At 30.5% G+C, this 15,270-nt stretch overlaps 3 protein-coding genes and 1 long non-coding RNA gene across 8 annotated transcripts in view; 1 reads left to right on the top strand and 3 right to left on the bottom strand.

Moving 5' to 3' along the window:
- Window positions 1-1,126, bottom strand: part of Npf (neuropeptide F) — a 76,005-nt gene extending 74,879 nt beyond the window's left edge. The window contains exons 1-3 of the mRNA XM_076777316.1: window positions 1,011-1,126; window positions 501-878; window positions 216-342 (exon numbers count right to left, since the gene is read on the bottom strand). Coding sequence (XP_076633431.1) covers window positions 216-261 — 46 coding nt within the window. The 5' untranslated portion in view covers window positions 262-342; window positions 501-878; window positions 1,011-1,126. The remainder of the gene's footprint in view (window positions 1-215; window positions 343-500; window positions 879-1,010) is intronic.
- Window positions 1-15,270, bottom strand: part of LOC143348135 (uncharacterized) — a 253,899-nt gene that overhangs the window by 110,477 nt on the left and 128,152 nt on the right. The window lies entirely within an intron of this gene.
- Window positions 4,695-7,335, bottom strand: Pgap5 (Per1-like protein PGAP5). Of its 5 annotated transcripts, none has more exons than XM_076776645.1 (10): window positions 7,244-7,335; window positions 6,837-6,959; window positions 6,615-6,760; window positions 6,458-6,528; window positions 6,245-6,385; window positions 6,009-6,176; window positions 5,847-5,932; window positions 5,665-5,787; window positions 5,461-5,601; window positions 4,695-5,379 (listed from the first exon to the last, which is right to left on the bottom strand). In XM_076776645.1, exons 2-10 carry the CDS (start codon window positions 6,933-6,935, stop codon window positions 5,218-5,220), a joined length of 1,137 nt encoding a protein of 378 aa, XP_076632760.1. In that variant the 5' UTR covers window positions 6,936-6,959; window positions 7,244-7,335; the 3' UTR covers window positions 4,695-5,217. The 5 variants fall into 5 exon arrangements, with proteins under 5 accessions (XP_076632760.1, XP_076632757.1, XP_076632758.1 ...); XM_076776642.1 differs by having other exon boundaries at window positions 7,046-7,329; XM_076776643.1 differs by having other exon boundaries at window positions 7,057-7,329.
- Mtpalpha (monolysocardiolipin acyltransferase Mtpalpha) lies at window positions 8,812-12,834 on the top strand. The gene is made up of 11 exons (XM_076777617.1): window positions 8,812-8,987; window positions 9,396-9,505; window positions 9,636-9,908; window positions 10,004-10,254; window positions 10,334-10,717; window positions 10,793-10,963; window positions 11,083-11,305; window positions 11,557-11,766; window positions 11,836-12,031; window positions 12,115-12,317; window positions 12,389-12,834. Exons 1-11 carry the CDS (start codon window positions 8,915-8,917, stop codon window positions 12,590-12,592), a joined length of 2,298 nt encoding a protein of 765 aa, XP_076633732.1. The 5' UTR covers window positions 8,812-8,914; the 3' UTR covers window positions 12,593-12,834.

The following is a 15,270-nucleotide window of genomic DNA, read 5'->3' as shown; positions in this document are numbered from 1 at the left end:
GCAGTCAAATTGGGCTACGAAAGTCCATAAGGTGAAGAATCTACTCATATACCTCGTCTGTACCTGTACGATCCAGAGTTGAGAATTACTCGATTAAATTTATTGAAGTAAACAATTGATTAGTGGATGTGATTGAAAATTTAGTTGTCAGAAGTAAGTCGCAATTAATAATCAGGAACAGCCGGTTCAGAGGAACAAAAAATCTAAAAACTCACCGATCGTTGAATGCAGCACTAGTATCTGGATGACCATGTTGTCCATTGAAAATCGTCAACGAAGTCATCCACGAAGTTCTCCGGATCCAAGAATCATGAATCCTTGACAAAATGAGATGCCAGAATTCTGTAAAAGAAAATAGAAAAAATAACACTCTGTTTTTCAAATTATAGAGATTTTAGTTTCAATAAAAAGATTTCTAATCATTTTGAACATTTAAAATCGATATAACAAAATTTGGAACTAACAATAACAATTTTTTAACAAAGTATAAATATACTTACAATTTTTCGCACGTGGGACATCGCCAAATACTCCTGTTCAGTGATGCACTGTCTCTAATACCGATAACGAGTAATTTTTACTTTGAAAAAAACAATTGCAAAAGTTGTTAAAGATTATAGTAGGATATTAAATTAACGCGACCGAAAATTAATCATCGGCGAACAAATGTATCTACTATCGCGAATCATAAAGGAAAGAGAGCCCCGATGCTCTGTACAAAATTTACGTGTGCGCAATATACACTGACTCGACTTTCGCGTGTATCTAAAATGTATACGAAACTCTACTCGAAGCCACTGTGCTTCGAAAAACAATAAACTACACTACGCAACAAGCACTGATTCTACCGACCGCATTGCACGCGGTCAACAAAATTACTGAAAAAGAAAAATCTAATTAGAAATAAGAAATAATTAAATAAGCATATAGACCTGTCTATTTATTGAAATAATACTAAATCGATAAAAATACGAAAATATATGTATAAACGTACGTAGGTGCATACTTACTTGTTATAATAAATTTTCTGAATGTTCGATTTTAAATTCCCGCGATTCGATATTTCGAAGCATTATGGCGTCGATTGCAAGCCGGTAGCGTTCTTTCGAATTGCAGCAACCAAATTCTGTACCATATATAAAACACAAATTTCAATCAAATGCATCAAAATATATGTTCCTACAACTCAATTTAGCATCAACTGAACACGATATGTGTTCCATGAAATAATAATTTCGATTAGATGTGGAAGAAAAGGCGCAAAATTGATTCAACTTTTTCTCGATTCCGACTGAATTTGTAAGAGACACGTATTAATATTGAACGAAATCACCAACAGAGAGTGACGGAGTGTACTAGTAGCGATTAGAAACATTTAGGTGCGAATAATTAAGAAGTACGTACCTAATTAGACGCGAAGCCTGTCAATGTACCTCATCACACCAGTTTCCAGAGAACGAATGAGGAGCAGGTCCGAACACGTTTACCGCGCGAAGTAATGGTGGGGGGCGCGGGGTGAGATTGGTTGGCAGTCCAACGTCTCGATTCTCGATGTATATTTCCGAAAGAAAGGTTAAATCTTATATGTCGAATAACAATGATCATACACATAGAAACTGCGACTGTAAAATAAATACGAAAAGATACCTGATAAACAATTAATTACTTAATGATTTATTATCGATATATTTTTATGACGTCACAATACGTTGCATCCGACTTCGATATATTCGATAGATTCGATAATGTCGCCATTCATAGGTAACTCGGTCGATCGGAATATGTACTTAATAATATCTAAATATATTTTTTTAAAGTAATTGTATTCTTACCATTGCTAGCTTTACTAAACCCGGGACAGTAATCCGAACCCGCGACAGTTCTTTTCTTTCGTGACTCAATCTCGTTGTGTTTACATTCTTGGCCACCGGCTTCTCGACTTCATCCTTGAAGTTAGATTCTCGAATTACTTGTCCGTGTGACACGAAAAAGTATTGCTCTTCACGTCTACACTTTGTATTGTTTGTGCGCTTGATCCGTGTGTTACGAAAAACATATTATTTGTGACCTCTATTCCATACTGCGTCTATGCCGATACAGTTTGAAAAACTTTTTACCATTGCTGTGTCAAACCCACTGTTATCAACAAAATCGAGAATAATTGTTGTGTAGATATAGTTAGAAATAATACAAACATTTTTAGAAAATACACTATACACGAAAAGAACATTTATATGAGAAACTGATTGAAATTTTGATATAAATTAATATTTACACATTATACGTTTCTATGGTTAGAATGGACATATTTAAATCGATCTAGTTACTAAATATGTATATCGAACAACATATCGATATATTCACTGTACAAGAAGTGCCAGACCGGATGCTACGGATGTGACGTCACATGAGTATGATTATAATAAATCATTACGTAATTTATTGTTTATCTTGTATCTTTCTATAATTATTTTTTAAATAATATAATGTTATTTGATATATAAAATTTAACCTTTCATTAGGAAATACACATCAAGAAACGAAACGAACTGCCAACCAATCTCACCCCGCGCCCCCCACCATTACTTCGCGCGGTAAACGTGTTCGGACCTGCTCCTCATTCGTTCTCTGGAAACTGGTGTGATGAGGTACATTGACAGGCTTCGCGTCTAATTAGGTACGTACTTCTTAATTATTCGCACCTAAATGTTTCTAATCGCTACTAGTACACTCCGTCACTCTCTGTTGGTGATTTCGTTCAATATTAATACGTGTCTCACAAATTCAGTCGGAATCGAGAAAAAAGTTGAATCAATTTTGCGCCTTTTCTTCCACATCTAATCGAAATTATTATTTCATGGAACACATATCGTGTTCAGTTGATGCTAAATTGAGTTGTAGGAACATATATTTTGATGCATTTGATTGAAATTTGTGTTTTATGTATGTTACAGAATTTGATTGCTGCAATTCGAAAGAACGCTACCGGCTTGCAATCGACGCCATAATGCTTCGAAATATCGAATCGCGGGAATTTAAAATCGAACATTCAGAAAATTTATTATAACAAGTAAGTATGCACCTACGTACGTTTATACATATATTTTCGTATTTTTATCGATTTAGTATTATTTCAATAAATAGACAGGTCTATATGCTTACTTAATTATTTCTTATTTCTAATCAGATTTTTCTTTTTCAGTAATTTTGTTGACCGCGTGCAATGCGGTCGGTAGAATCAGTGCTTGTTGCGTAGTGTAGTTTATTGTTTTTCGAAGCACAGTGGCTTCGAGTAGAGTTTCGTATACATTTTAGATACACGCGAAAGTCGAGTCAGTGTATATTGCGCACACGTAAATTTTGTACAGAGCATCGGGGCTCTCTTTCCTTTATGATTCGCGATAGTAGATACATTTGTTCGCCGATGATTAATTTTCGGTCGCGTTAATTTAATATCCTACTATAATCTTTAACAACTTTTGCAATTGTTTTTTCAAAGTAAAAATTACTCGTTATCGGTATTAGAGACAGTGCATCACTGAACAGGAGTATTTGGCGATGTCCCACGTGCGAAAAATTGTAAGTATATTTATACTTTGTTAAAAAATTGTTATTGTTAGTTCCAAATTTTGTTATATCGATTTTAAATGTTCAAAATGATTAGAAATCTTTTTATTGAAACTAAAATCTCTATAATTTGAAAAACAGAATGTTATTTTTTCTATTTTCTTTTACAGAATTCTGGCATCTCATTTTGTCAAGGATTCATGATTCTTGGATCCGGAGAACTTCGTGGATGACTTCGTTGACGATTTTCAATGGATAACATGGTCATCCAGATACTAGTGCTGCATTCAACGATCGGTGAGTTTTTGGATTTTTTGTTCCTCTGAATCGGCTGTTCCTGATTATTAATTGCGACTTACTTCTGACAACTAAATTTTTAATCACATCTATACTAATACTATACTAATTGTTGATATATGATGTGTAGTATTATATAAGAAAGTACACTAATACGAAGCGTGCAATAAAATCGGCTCGTTCAATGATTTATCTGAATCTACTCGTGTTTTCCCCCTTAACGGTGTCACTATTAGGAACGGCAAAGCTTTCTCTTTAAAATGATTTTTGTTTTATGTCGATCCGACTTTCCGTTTCAGAGATATCGTTATCTAAAGGAAGGCGTCATTTTTCCAATTTCACTATCTCTCTCTCGGTTTTATGCATCGGATCTTTCTCTCACTCGCGCGTCGTGTTGGCCTACCCCAATCATATCACCTGCGCGGTAATCAACGAATAGCCAACAAAGTAACCAATGAATATAACAACTATTATAATTTATAGGCTTCTATGTTTATTTTTAAATCTACTTCGACGCTATGGCATGATCTCTGGCGGTCCTATTTGAAAACATTTAATTTATAAAAGTAATTGATGACAGAAAGAAAGTATGAATTAAATTTGAAGATAAAAAAGACTGTGAACACAATCGTATAGATGAAAACTTTCGTTTAATGGGTATCCGGGCCTCGAATAGAGTTTTAAACAATTCGGGCGGGCAAAATGATATTTAAAAAATGAAATAGATGTTCAATGCTTCTAATTTTTTATTAGAATGTTTTGAAATATTTCGTACTTATACAGTATTCACGAACTCATACAATAAAGTTCTGAACACTATACATATACAATAAAAATTATATACACACAATACATATACACGCGTACACACAATTATATAGGTTGCATTGACTATACTAATATTACTGTTCTAAACAGTATAAAAAGTTCATAAAAATATAATATCAATCATAATCAATGTCAGTATTATAGCTAACAACATTAATTTATATTATTCTTCGTTTTATCGTAATAAAATGGTAATGCTTTGCAAATTATATCTGCAAAAGATTGTTGATACACACCCACACACACACATGAGCAACTTTTATTATATATTATATTTTAGTATAAAAATACAAAAAAAATTGAAGTGCATATATAAGAATACTGGAACAAATGCTTCAAATTTGATTGCATTGAAGGATTCTATTAATATATGATAACAAATAATAAATATTCTGTACTGTAAATAGTGTAAATAATATATAATTACTATTTCTAAATATATACAAACCTTAAAAAGGCAGAGACTCATATTTCCATGTGTTTGCTTATTTCTATAATTAGTTATCATAATCTACTAGTTAAACTTCAATGAAAATTTAAAAGGTAATATCGACTCTTCTTTAGTTTACATTTTATAATAAAATATATAAAAATAAACACTATACTCATAATGTAAATTTGAATTTCTGTAGATTCCACGGGCATATAACATTTTGATACAGAATAATTATTAGGAGTAAATACACCCTGGAATATCAGTATTATTTTATATGTATAATGATAGTGAAATAATGAATTTGAATTATATATTTAAAATTTTTAACTTACAAGTAAGACTGAAGGATTATCTTTATTACGCCAACTAAATGATGGTATCGTAAATTCAAATATATTCCCTAAATGTAATCTTCTACAACCATGATGAGTATGGCCATTAATGATCAGTCTTGGATTCAATATATCTAAAAGCTGTAAGTTAAATATTTTATAGTCAACGTTTCAATAATAATGCTCATAAATTATTTTATATACTTGTTCAGATGCTTCCTTTGACAAACATTCCCATCGTTCTCTAAATTTGATATCTTTTATTTCATCTGGTGCTTGATCAGTTTCATGGCAAATTTCATCTGATTCACGATACATTGGGTAATGCTATAATTATAATTGAAATATAATACAACTTCTACTGTATCAAGAAATTATTTACTGACCTGCAAAAGTATCGGTCTACTATATCTTGAAATTGCATTATCTTCACTACAATGATTTCCAATACCTTTTGCACATCTTAAATGTGCTGAAAGAAAATGTATTTTGTTCGCAAACTTTAATTTTCATAAACATTTATTTTTTAAACAAAAAATAAAATGTACCAGCTATTTTATTTAATGCAATTTCCGTAGGACGACACAAGAAACATCCATCTCCTTCTAGGGCCATACTATTGATTAAAACAAAGTGATTCCCCCTTATACTAACTCTTCTCACACTTGGTGATTTTAAACCATTCATAAATCTTTGATTCAAATATGGCGTAATCGCTAAATAAATATTTCTTTTTTATTAGGAACATTAACTAATTACAAGGATATGCAAGATTTCATAATACCATAGTGAAATCCAATATCATGATTTCCAGCAACAACATAAAGATGGGTATTTTTAGGTACTGAAAATAGCGAATGAAATCTTTGTATGTACTGATCAAACTCTGCAGAACTACTCCATTGTCCCTCATCAAATAAATCACCTATTGTGATAATTATAACATTTCATTATTATTTATTATTTCATATTACTTAAAATGCATATTATTGCATACCTAATATGAAAATTATGTCTGGTTTATGAAGTGTAACCATAGTTTGGAATGCCCTGTACATTTGCCATTCCCTGAATAAGAAAAGATTCATTTTATTAAAAAATATTTAATTCTATCTACATATGAATAAATAATAAAAACTATACATAAGGTGGACCTTTTTAATTTATCAAACCAATGTCCTCGTTTAGAACCTAACAAATGGGTATCTGCTATAAACAATGCATGCACCGGAGTTTCTTCTTTCTTTGGTTGTGGAATTGTTTTATCGACTTTACGAGAGTCCAAAGTAGGCCATGAACACTAATATATTAGAAAAAAAAGTTTTACAAATTTGTCTATGTACATAAGAATTACATCTAATATTAATGTCACTTACTTGAATAAGCACAAAATAATATATCAAATATTCACAGAAGATAAATACGCATAACAAAGCTATAGCAGCTCCTGTTAAATATTTCTTGCATGAAAACATTCTAGTATTTGATGTCTTGGACAGCTGTAAACAATATAAGGGATGAGATGTAACATAATTTATAAGTAAAGAACAATGTGATTTTAAATAAACATGATATTAGTCATTACATGTACTCCACATTATAATGGAATATTGGAAAAGTATTCTGTACTGCATGACATTACATACTTATCAAGTTATTGCATAGTACGTTTACACGAATTAAAATTACTACATCGATATTATATAACTTCGGCGTAAATTAAGCCTCAATGTGTTATTACTGATTTTTTCCTCTATATATAACTATGTAGATGTTTGCATACAAATCAGAGGTGTCTCAGACGGACCATTTTTTTCGCATATGCGCAGCCCGCTGATTACAAAAACATAAACTATACAAATGTAATGTCATGGACATCAGGAAACTGACAAGTCCTCGCACAGGACAGCTACAGATGAGGCAGATCAGAGGGTCAAGCATATGTAATTTGTGTCATCTAAAGGTGCATTTACATTTGAACCTGAACTCTGAACATGAGCAGATTCTATCAGATAGACACTTGCTTCACGGTTGTAAAATGGGCGTTTTTTATTTAGCCGATACTAGGGCATTTGTTCGAATTAAAATATATGTATATGTTATAATCCATGTAACGATAGGGAAAGGAGAGAAGGGTTAAGTGATCATTTTATTATTTTTAAAATTGTTTAAAAAATACAGTTTGACTTTGAAAATTCATTGTGTATCCATACAATAAAGTACAATTTGAATTTCAGTACAAGTAGAAATCGTGGTTAATGGGCAAACATATCAGAGCAACTTGTACTCAATCGCTAGCGTATTCAACAAATTTCTAAATTCAATTATCTCGAAGATAAAACCTCGTATGAACAAATTTTCGATGAAACAGATATATACAATAGAATTTAGGCTACGATTTAATCGTTTATTCTTAGGATTTATCTTTGTGAATAATGAATAATTCCAATCACAAATAAAATACAAGGAATAAGATCGATTTAGTTCTTATTCGTGAAATTAATTGAGTCAGATTTATTTGTAATCCTCCATTCGCTATTCGACTAAATTTTTGTTCAATTTTTATTTGAACCGATAATATTGGTAGTGACATAAACATGATAAAGGACTCGCAAGCTTCCAATCTTTGTAACTCGAAAAAGAAATGCTTACGTTTATTCTTTATCTTGTCTATGCCCGTCAAATGAAATATTTATTTTGTATCTTATCTGTGATTCTACGTTTCGTATGCAGTAAATTCAATAAAAGAATGATTGATAAGATAATTGGACTTTTTAGTTATGTTATGTTGTTGATAGATAAGATAATTAGACTTTACTAACCGTTAGTTACTAAGTACGGAAAATACAAAAATAATGTTACACAGACAAAGGAGTAATATAAAAAAAATATATACAAAATTAAAGATAAATATACTCACACATTTATGTTGTTTAAAACTTTATTAGTGTTATAAATATATTTCATACATTAAAGTTTTATATACATTTTTCATTTACATGTTGTTATAGAGTTCCACCAATTTTTAAATAATAATTTATAAATGTAAAGTATTAATTATTTTTACAGACAGTAATATATATATTATACTAGTTATTCATATTTTTTTCAAAATACTGCTTATTACAATTACTCGAGCTTTTTATATTTACAGAAAAAAGTCTTTCGTAAATTGTTATCATTTATGACCTAATCTATATATATGACCTGTCTATTTGCAATAAACAGTGCAAAATATTCAAATTATCTTTCAATGAACATGTGTATCATATATTAAGTGCATCAATTTGAGGTCAAAGTCTTCGAAAAGTATAGCGAATTCTATAAGTTAGGCTAGTACCAACTCACATATTGAACGCATGCGTGCCTGTAGAAGGTACTTTCAGAATAGTATTCATTCCATGTTCACATTTAATACTGTTTATTTGTACGTATGCAGGTAATACTTTAAAATATGTCTCAATACAGATTATTAAATGCTATTGCACGTTCTTCGTGCATAAATAAAAATTTTATAGTTCAAACAGGTAAGCACGAACAGAGAATACATTTATATATGTATACATTTGTATTTTGTATTGTTAATTGACAAACTTGTGATTTTTGTGTTATAACAATGAAAGTATAAATTCTGCAAACGTAATAACCATGTAATATTTAACAAACATTAATAATTTGTAAAATTGTAAAAGAACATTTTTAATGTATGAGTATATTTTAACTTTAGAATTAAACACCTAAAGACTATATAACATTTATCTACATAGATATTGAATATTATACTTTAATATCACATATGTTGAACTGGATTACTGATATTTAATGTTTAATATATTTCTGTGCCATAACAATATGCAATAAATATAATGGGCAGGTCCTTATTTTTTCCGTTTACCTTAACTTTATGTAATTCATTGCATAAGTTTTGCTTTCAGGAATGTATCAAGCAATTAGAACTCTTGCTACTGCAGCAAGCTCAAAACATTTGAAATATAAAATCATAGACAATGTAGCTCTGGTTACTATAGATTCTCCAGGAGTCAAGGTATAATATTTATATCATATTAAGAGATATTAATGATATTATTGTTTATAATTATCAAACATTATAAAAAAAATAGAATGAATCAAGTAATATACATTTCAAATAAATACATTAATATATCTGAATGTAGGTAAATACAATGAATTATGAAATGGCGGATGAACTTACAAATATCTTACACAATATAAAAACAAATTCTGCTGTGAATTCTGTAGTTCTTATAAGTGGAAAACCAAATTGTTTTATTGCTGGTGCAGATATTACTTTGATACGAGATGTTAAAAATATAGAAGATGGTTATAATATATCTTCAAGATGTAACAGTATTTTTAATGAAGTAGAACAAAGCCAAAAACCAATTGTAGCTGCAATTCAGGGTAGTTGTTTAGGAGGAGGTTTAGAGGTATATAAATTACAAAATTATAATTTGTATATTGTTTTTAATATTTTTATACACCTTAACTTTTGCTCATTTAAAGTTTTATTTAAACAATATAGTTTGCACTGGCTTGTCATTATCGAATAGCTACCAATGATCCAAAAACTAGTTTAGGTTTACCAGAAGTAATGTTAGGTGTGTTGCCTGGAGGAGGAGGCAGTCAAAGATTATCTCGATTAACAGCACTTCCTAATGTATTAGATATAGTTCTTACTGGTAAAAATTTGAGAGCAGATAAAGCTAAAAAATTTGGAATAGTAGATATTTTAGTAAATCGTCTTGGTCCAGGAGTTGAAACATCAGAAAAAAAGTGAGAAATGTTTTAATTACTTTAATGTGTACTTTTGTGAAAGTTATATATATGAAAGCTATATATGCAATATTTATAGCTCTATGAGATATTTAGAAGAAACTGCTATTAAAGCTGCAAAAGATATTGCAAATGGGACTCTGAAAATTAATCGTGGTCCTAAAACATTGGCTGACAAGGTTGTGAACTATGTTCTTTCATTTAAGTTTGTCAGAGATCAAATATTCAAAAAAGCAAGAGCACAAGTGATGAAAATGACTGGAGGCTTGTATCCTGCTCCACTCAAGATTTTAGATGTAATACGCACTGGTTTAGATAAGGGTCCAGTTGTTGGCAGTGAAGTAGAGATTAAAGCTTTTGGTGAATTGGCAATTACACCAGAATCTAAAGGTCTCATAAGTTTATTTTTTGGACAAACGGCATGTAAAAGGAATCGCTTTGGTACACCTAAAAGTGCTGTTAAGTGAGCAGATTTTTTTGCATATCATTATAAAAATGATTAGTTTTTTAGAGAAATATAACTTTGTATGTATATTAGGAAACTTGCTGTTGTTGGCGCTGGTCTAATGGGGGCAGGTATTGTTCAAGTTAGCATAGACAAAGGCTTTGAGGTAATTATGAAAGATACAAATGAAACAGGTTTATATCGAGGTGTCAATCAAATACAGAAGGGAATGGATAATGCTGTAAAGAGAAAAAAGTATTCGACGTAAGTTCGGAACTTGTCTTTCGTTGAGATATTTTTGTATAGGGTGTTTCCTTTGAATTTATTCCTATATCCAGTCTATAATTTCAAACATTTATTGTGTAAATTATGTTTATTTTTAGTCTTCAAAAAGATAAATACTTTTCCCAGCTTGATGCCACTTTAAATTATAGTTCCTTTAAAAATGCAGATATAGTAATTGAAGCTGTATTTGAGGATATTGCAATTAAACACAAAGTTATAAAGGAAATCGAAGCAAGCACGCCAGGGCATTGCGTACTTGCAACGAATACGTCAGCAATTCCTATTACTGAAATAGCTGCTGGAAGTAGTCGTCCAGATAAAGTAAGGGAAAACAAGTAGGGATGGGCGGGCACCTTTATAGTTTTTACAAATTTTCCGTAGACATAGTTTGTTTGATCTGTTGCGACATGTTGTAAAATTCAAGTATTGAAATAGTATAAACATTCGGGCTCCTGATCCGACCCAACATCAGGTACTTGAATATTGTCGGGTCCTAAAATCTCAGGTACCCGCCGACCCTTAATGATAGCGCTGTGCTTGTAAATTTAGTCTAATAAAACTTTGATATTTAGGTGATTGGAATGCACTATTTCTCTCCGGTAGATAAAATGCAACTATTAGAAATAATAACGCACAAAGGAACATCGACCGAAACTATTAAAACTGCGGTTGATGTTGGTTTAAAACAAGGTAAGACAGTTATTACCGTTGGAGACGGTCCAGGATTCTATACCACAAGGATTCTGTCTGCTATGTTATCTGAAGCTATTAGATTAATGCAGGTTAATACTTTTATTTCTATTCACATTAATTAATATATTAAGATAAAGTATAATGCATAAAAAAAATAGGAAGGTATGGATCCAATGGATCTGGATAATTTGACAAAAAAATTTGGATTTCCTGTTGGAGCAGCAACCTTATCCGATGAAGTCGGAATTGACGTTGGTGCTCATATAAGTGCTTATCTCGTAAAGGTTTTAGGCGAACGTTTTAGAGGTGGAGATGTAAATATACTTGGTGATATGGTTAAAGCTGGTTTCCTTGGTATTTTCTTTCTTATTAATGGTTTTGTGATGATTTTATCCTTGTAATGTACAGATATTTAACGAGGTATCTACAATTTTTAGGCCGAAAATCTGGAAAAGGTATATATGTGTATGAAGTCAATACGAAAAACAGAAATGTTAATCTTGGAGCGTTAGATATTTTAAAGAAGTATAAACTTGAGCCAAAAGGAAGTGTATTAGACGAAGATCGTCAATTAAGAATGGTATCTCGATTCGTTAATGAAGCAGTGCTTTGTTTAGAAGAAAATATATTGGCTAATCCAGTAGGTCGAATTATTATTTATGCATTATGTACGTTGTATCTCTTCGTGTATAAAATAATATATTTTTATAGTTGGAAGGTGATGTAGGAGCTGTTTTTGGATTAGGTTTTCCTCCATTTACTGGTGGACCTTTCCGTTGGGTAGATCATTACGGAGCCGGTAAATTAGTAAATAAAATGGAGGAATATCAAAGTAATTATGGCGACGCTTTCAAACCGTGCCAGATGTTATATGATTTTGCATCAGATTCAAGCAAAAAATTCCATAAACAATAAATAAAACTCAAAACTAAATAGTTCAAGTTTATACAGTATCCAAACTTGAAAACTAAATGATTGAAATTTTGATGCATTTATAATAATGGCATGAATGACGATTATAATGTTTAAAAATGCTATATTTTTCTATATACTTATATATATACATATTAAGACTGTCCTATCAATTTGTATTTTCTACAACGAATGACAATGCAAGATAGTTGTATGTTTATTTATTAAAGCATTTTTATACAGTTTATACTTTGAGATAACTTTAATATTTGCATAATATATATAGTTCAATGGTAAAAGGTATTTTTAAAAAATAATATAGGCCTGCAAACTATATGTATACATGTTTATTGTTTTGAAATATATGTATATATTTTATTATTCATAAAGTTATAAAATATAATTTTGTAAACATTATCCTTCATAAAAGTAACGACAGTACAAATGCGTGAGCGTACATCTATTATACTCTATCAAGGTATTCAATAATGAATGATTGGTACATGTATACGAATAAATTTATCGCTTAATTAAAATTTTTTATTCACTTTGAATTGTGAAAGACATAGGAGTGGAATTCTTGTACTTGATGCAATGACTAGGAGGTATTGCACTTTCAGGTATATGCTTATTTATGAGGGAAAAAATTGAGGTGTTCCCTACTCGATAACATTAACGGGTATGGTAAATGTAACTTCCGCGAAATAAACAGAAGTTTAATAAAAAAGTTAATTCAGAGAAGCTCAATAAAAAGGTTAACCTTAATTTTACGTGGCATTAAAAAGTACCATGATACAGTTGATTAAAATATATTTATAAATACATTTAAATTTCAAGTAATTTTGATAACAAAAATTGCATAGTACCATTTTCACTTTACATATTTAGTCTTTTTTCAAATAAAAATCAATAGGCAGAAAAACATACAGGGTAGTCTTTATTAATCAATAATATTGTCCGTTATTTTCATAGTTATCGGTTCTTAAATTAACGCGTTTTTTTAATAAATGTAAAAATTACCAAAATGTATAAAAGAATAAATCAATCATACCAGTACACAGACACAATATCGACAAATTTAAATACTTATAATAATAATAATAACCACAATGATAGTAATATTGTGCAAATTGAACTTTTCCGTGGTTAGAGATGTTTATTTTAAACGGTTTAAAAAGAAATAATTCTAATGCATCCTACGTTTTTAATGGTCGAGACAAATTTTAATAAAAGCAAATGCGGGTAATTAAGAGGATATTTTACGTCATCTACCGGTCCCACACCTGTTTGTGGCATTTACAACATTAAAAGAGACCGAGTCCTTGGCTGATGCAAGAAACCACGAGGTTTCGTGAGAGACCATTGGCGAGAATCATGTTTTTAAGTTGACCTGTACAACTTTGTCCTGCACTAGTTTGCCAAGAATATGGGTAGAAAGCTAGAAGTATAAAAATAAATTGAAATTGAACTTGTATATTTGTCGATTTAGACACAAACGGGCTCTTTTTTTTTGTTTAGTCAAAGATCTGCTTATTTGGTTAGCTTTCAATATACTTGTTCGAACAGCCGACTATTGTTAAAATTCTTAATAAAGATATAAGTAATACGCGTGAGAGAGTAACCTAAAATAATTACGAATATGCTATCTCGTTGAATGTTGTATCAGAAAATTGCACTTTTATTTCGGGAGATTATTAAATACCAAAATATCTAAGAGATCAAAATCTACGTGTATTTCTCAGGAAATATATTTTTGGCAATTCAATTTTTGGACGAATACAAACGAACGATAAAAAAATCTTATCTTAATCGATGACCTTGCGAATTATGTATGACGTTAAGACGATCCTTTTTAACAAGTGTGAGGAATACGATAATGTTTGGAATGGAATATTTTATTTTTCCTTCTTTCTACTGTATTTTTTCTTATAACAAATTAACTTTACGCGTATTTAACATAGTAAATGTATTATTGTTTTGTGTAGTTATCATAGTAATCATAGTTGTGACTAAATGCGAGTTTGTTTCTTTTCCTAATTTCAATTTCAATTTTCTAGTGTCAATTAATACGCGGACAGAAACTATCAATTATGTATAATTATTTAAAAAATATGTATACAAAGATGTGAATGCCATTAGAAGTTCTATTTTTATATGTAAATTTGTATAAAGTTTTCATGGATCTCTGTCAATAGTTTTTCGAAGATAAAGATATTTCGACGTAAGAAAATCGCGGTCTTCGAAATTGTATGCAAGGTGTCTTCGTGGATCTTAATCAGCTGAGATGAGATTGTATCCAAACACTTGAATGTAATTGAGCTCTTCATATGATGCGTGATGGAAACTTTTTGCTTTGATATAACATTCATTTACTTTATCCTATACTTCCGTTCTTTCGCCCCACGATTTGTATTATACATTTAACCTTCAATTACCCTCACTGGGTCACATTTTATCCGAGAGGAAAGAGTTTCTTAGTTTAAAAACAAATGATCAAAATTCTTGTTTTCTGATTTAAGTATCATGTTCCTACCGGGAATTTTTAACAACAAAATTCTCTGTATATCAAAACCATTTCAGATAAAGATAGATTCAGTAATTGTACACAAATAAGTTTTTGTCTGCAAATTGATTCTTAGTGGAAAGATGGCACCGTTCAAGTTGTTTCGAATCCATGAATA

This window comes from Colletes latitarsis, chromosome 11, assembly GCF_051014445.1.
Source record: "Colletes latitarsis isolate SP2378_abdomen chromosome 11, iyColLati1, whole genome shotgun sequence".
Taxonomy (NCBI): Eukaryota; Metazoa; Arthropoda; class Insecta; order Hymenoptera; family Colletidae; genus Colletes; species Colletes latitarsis.
The sequence above is the reverse complement of the archived record's forward strand: the minus strand, read 5'-3'. Positions and strand labels throughout refer to the sequence as shown.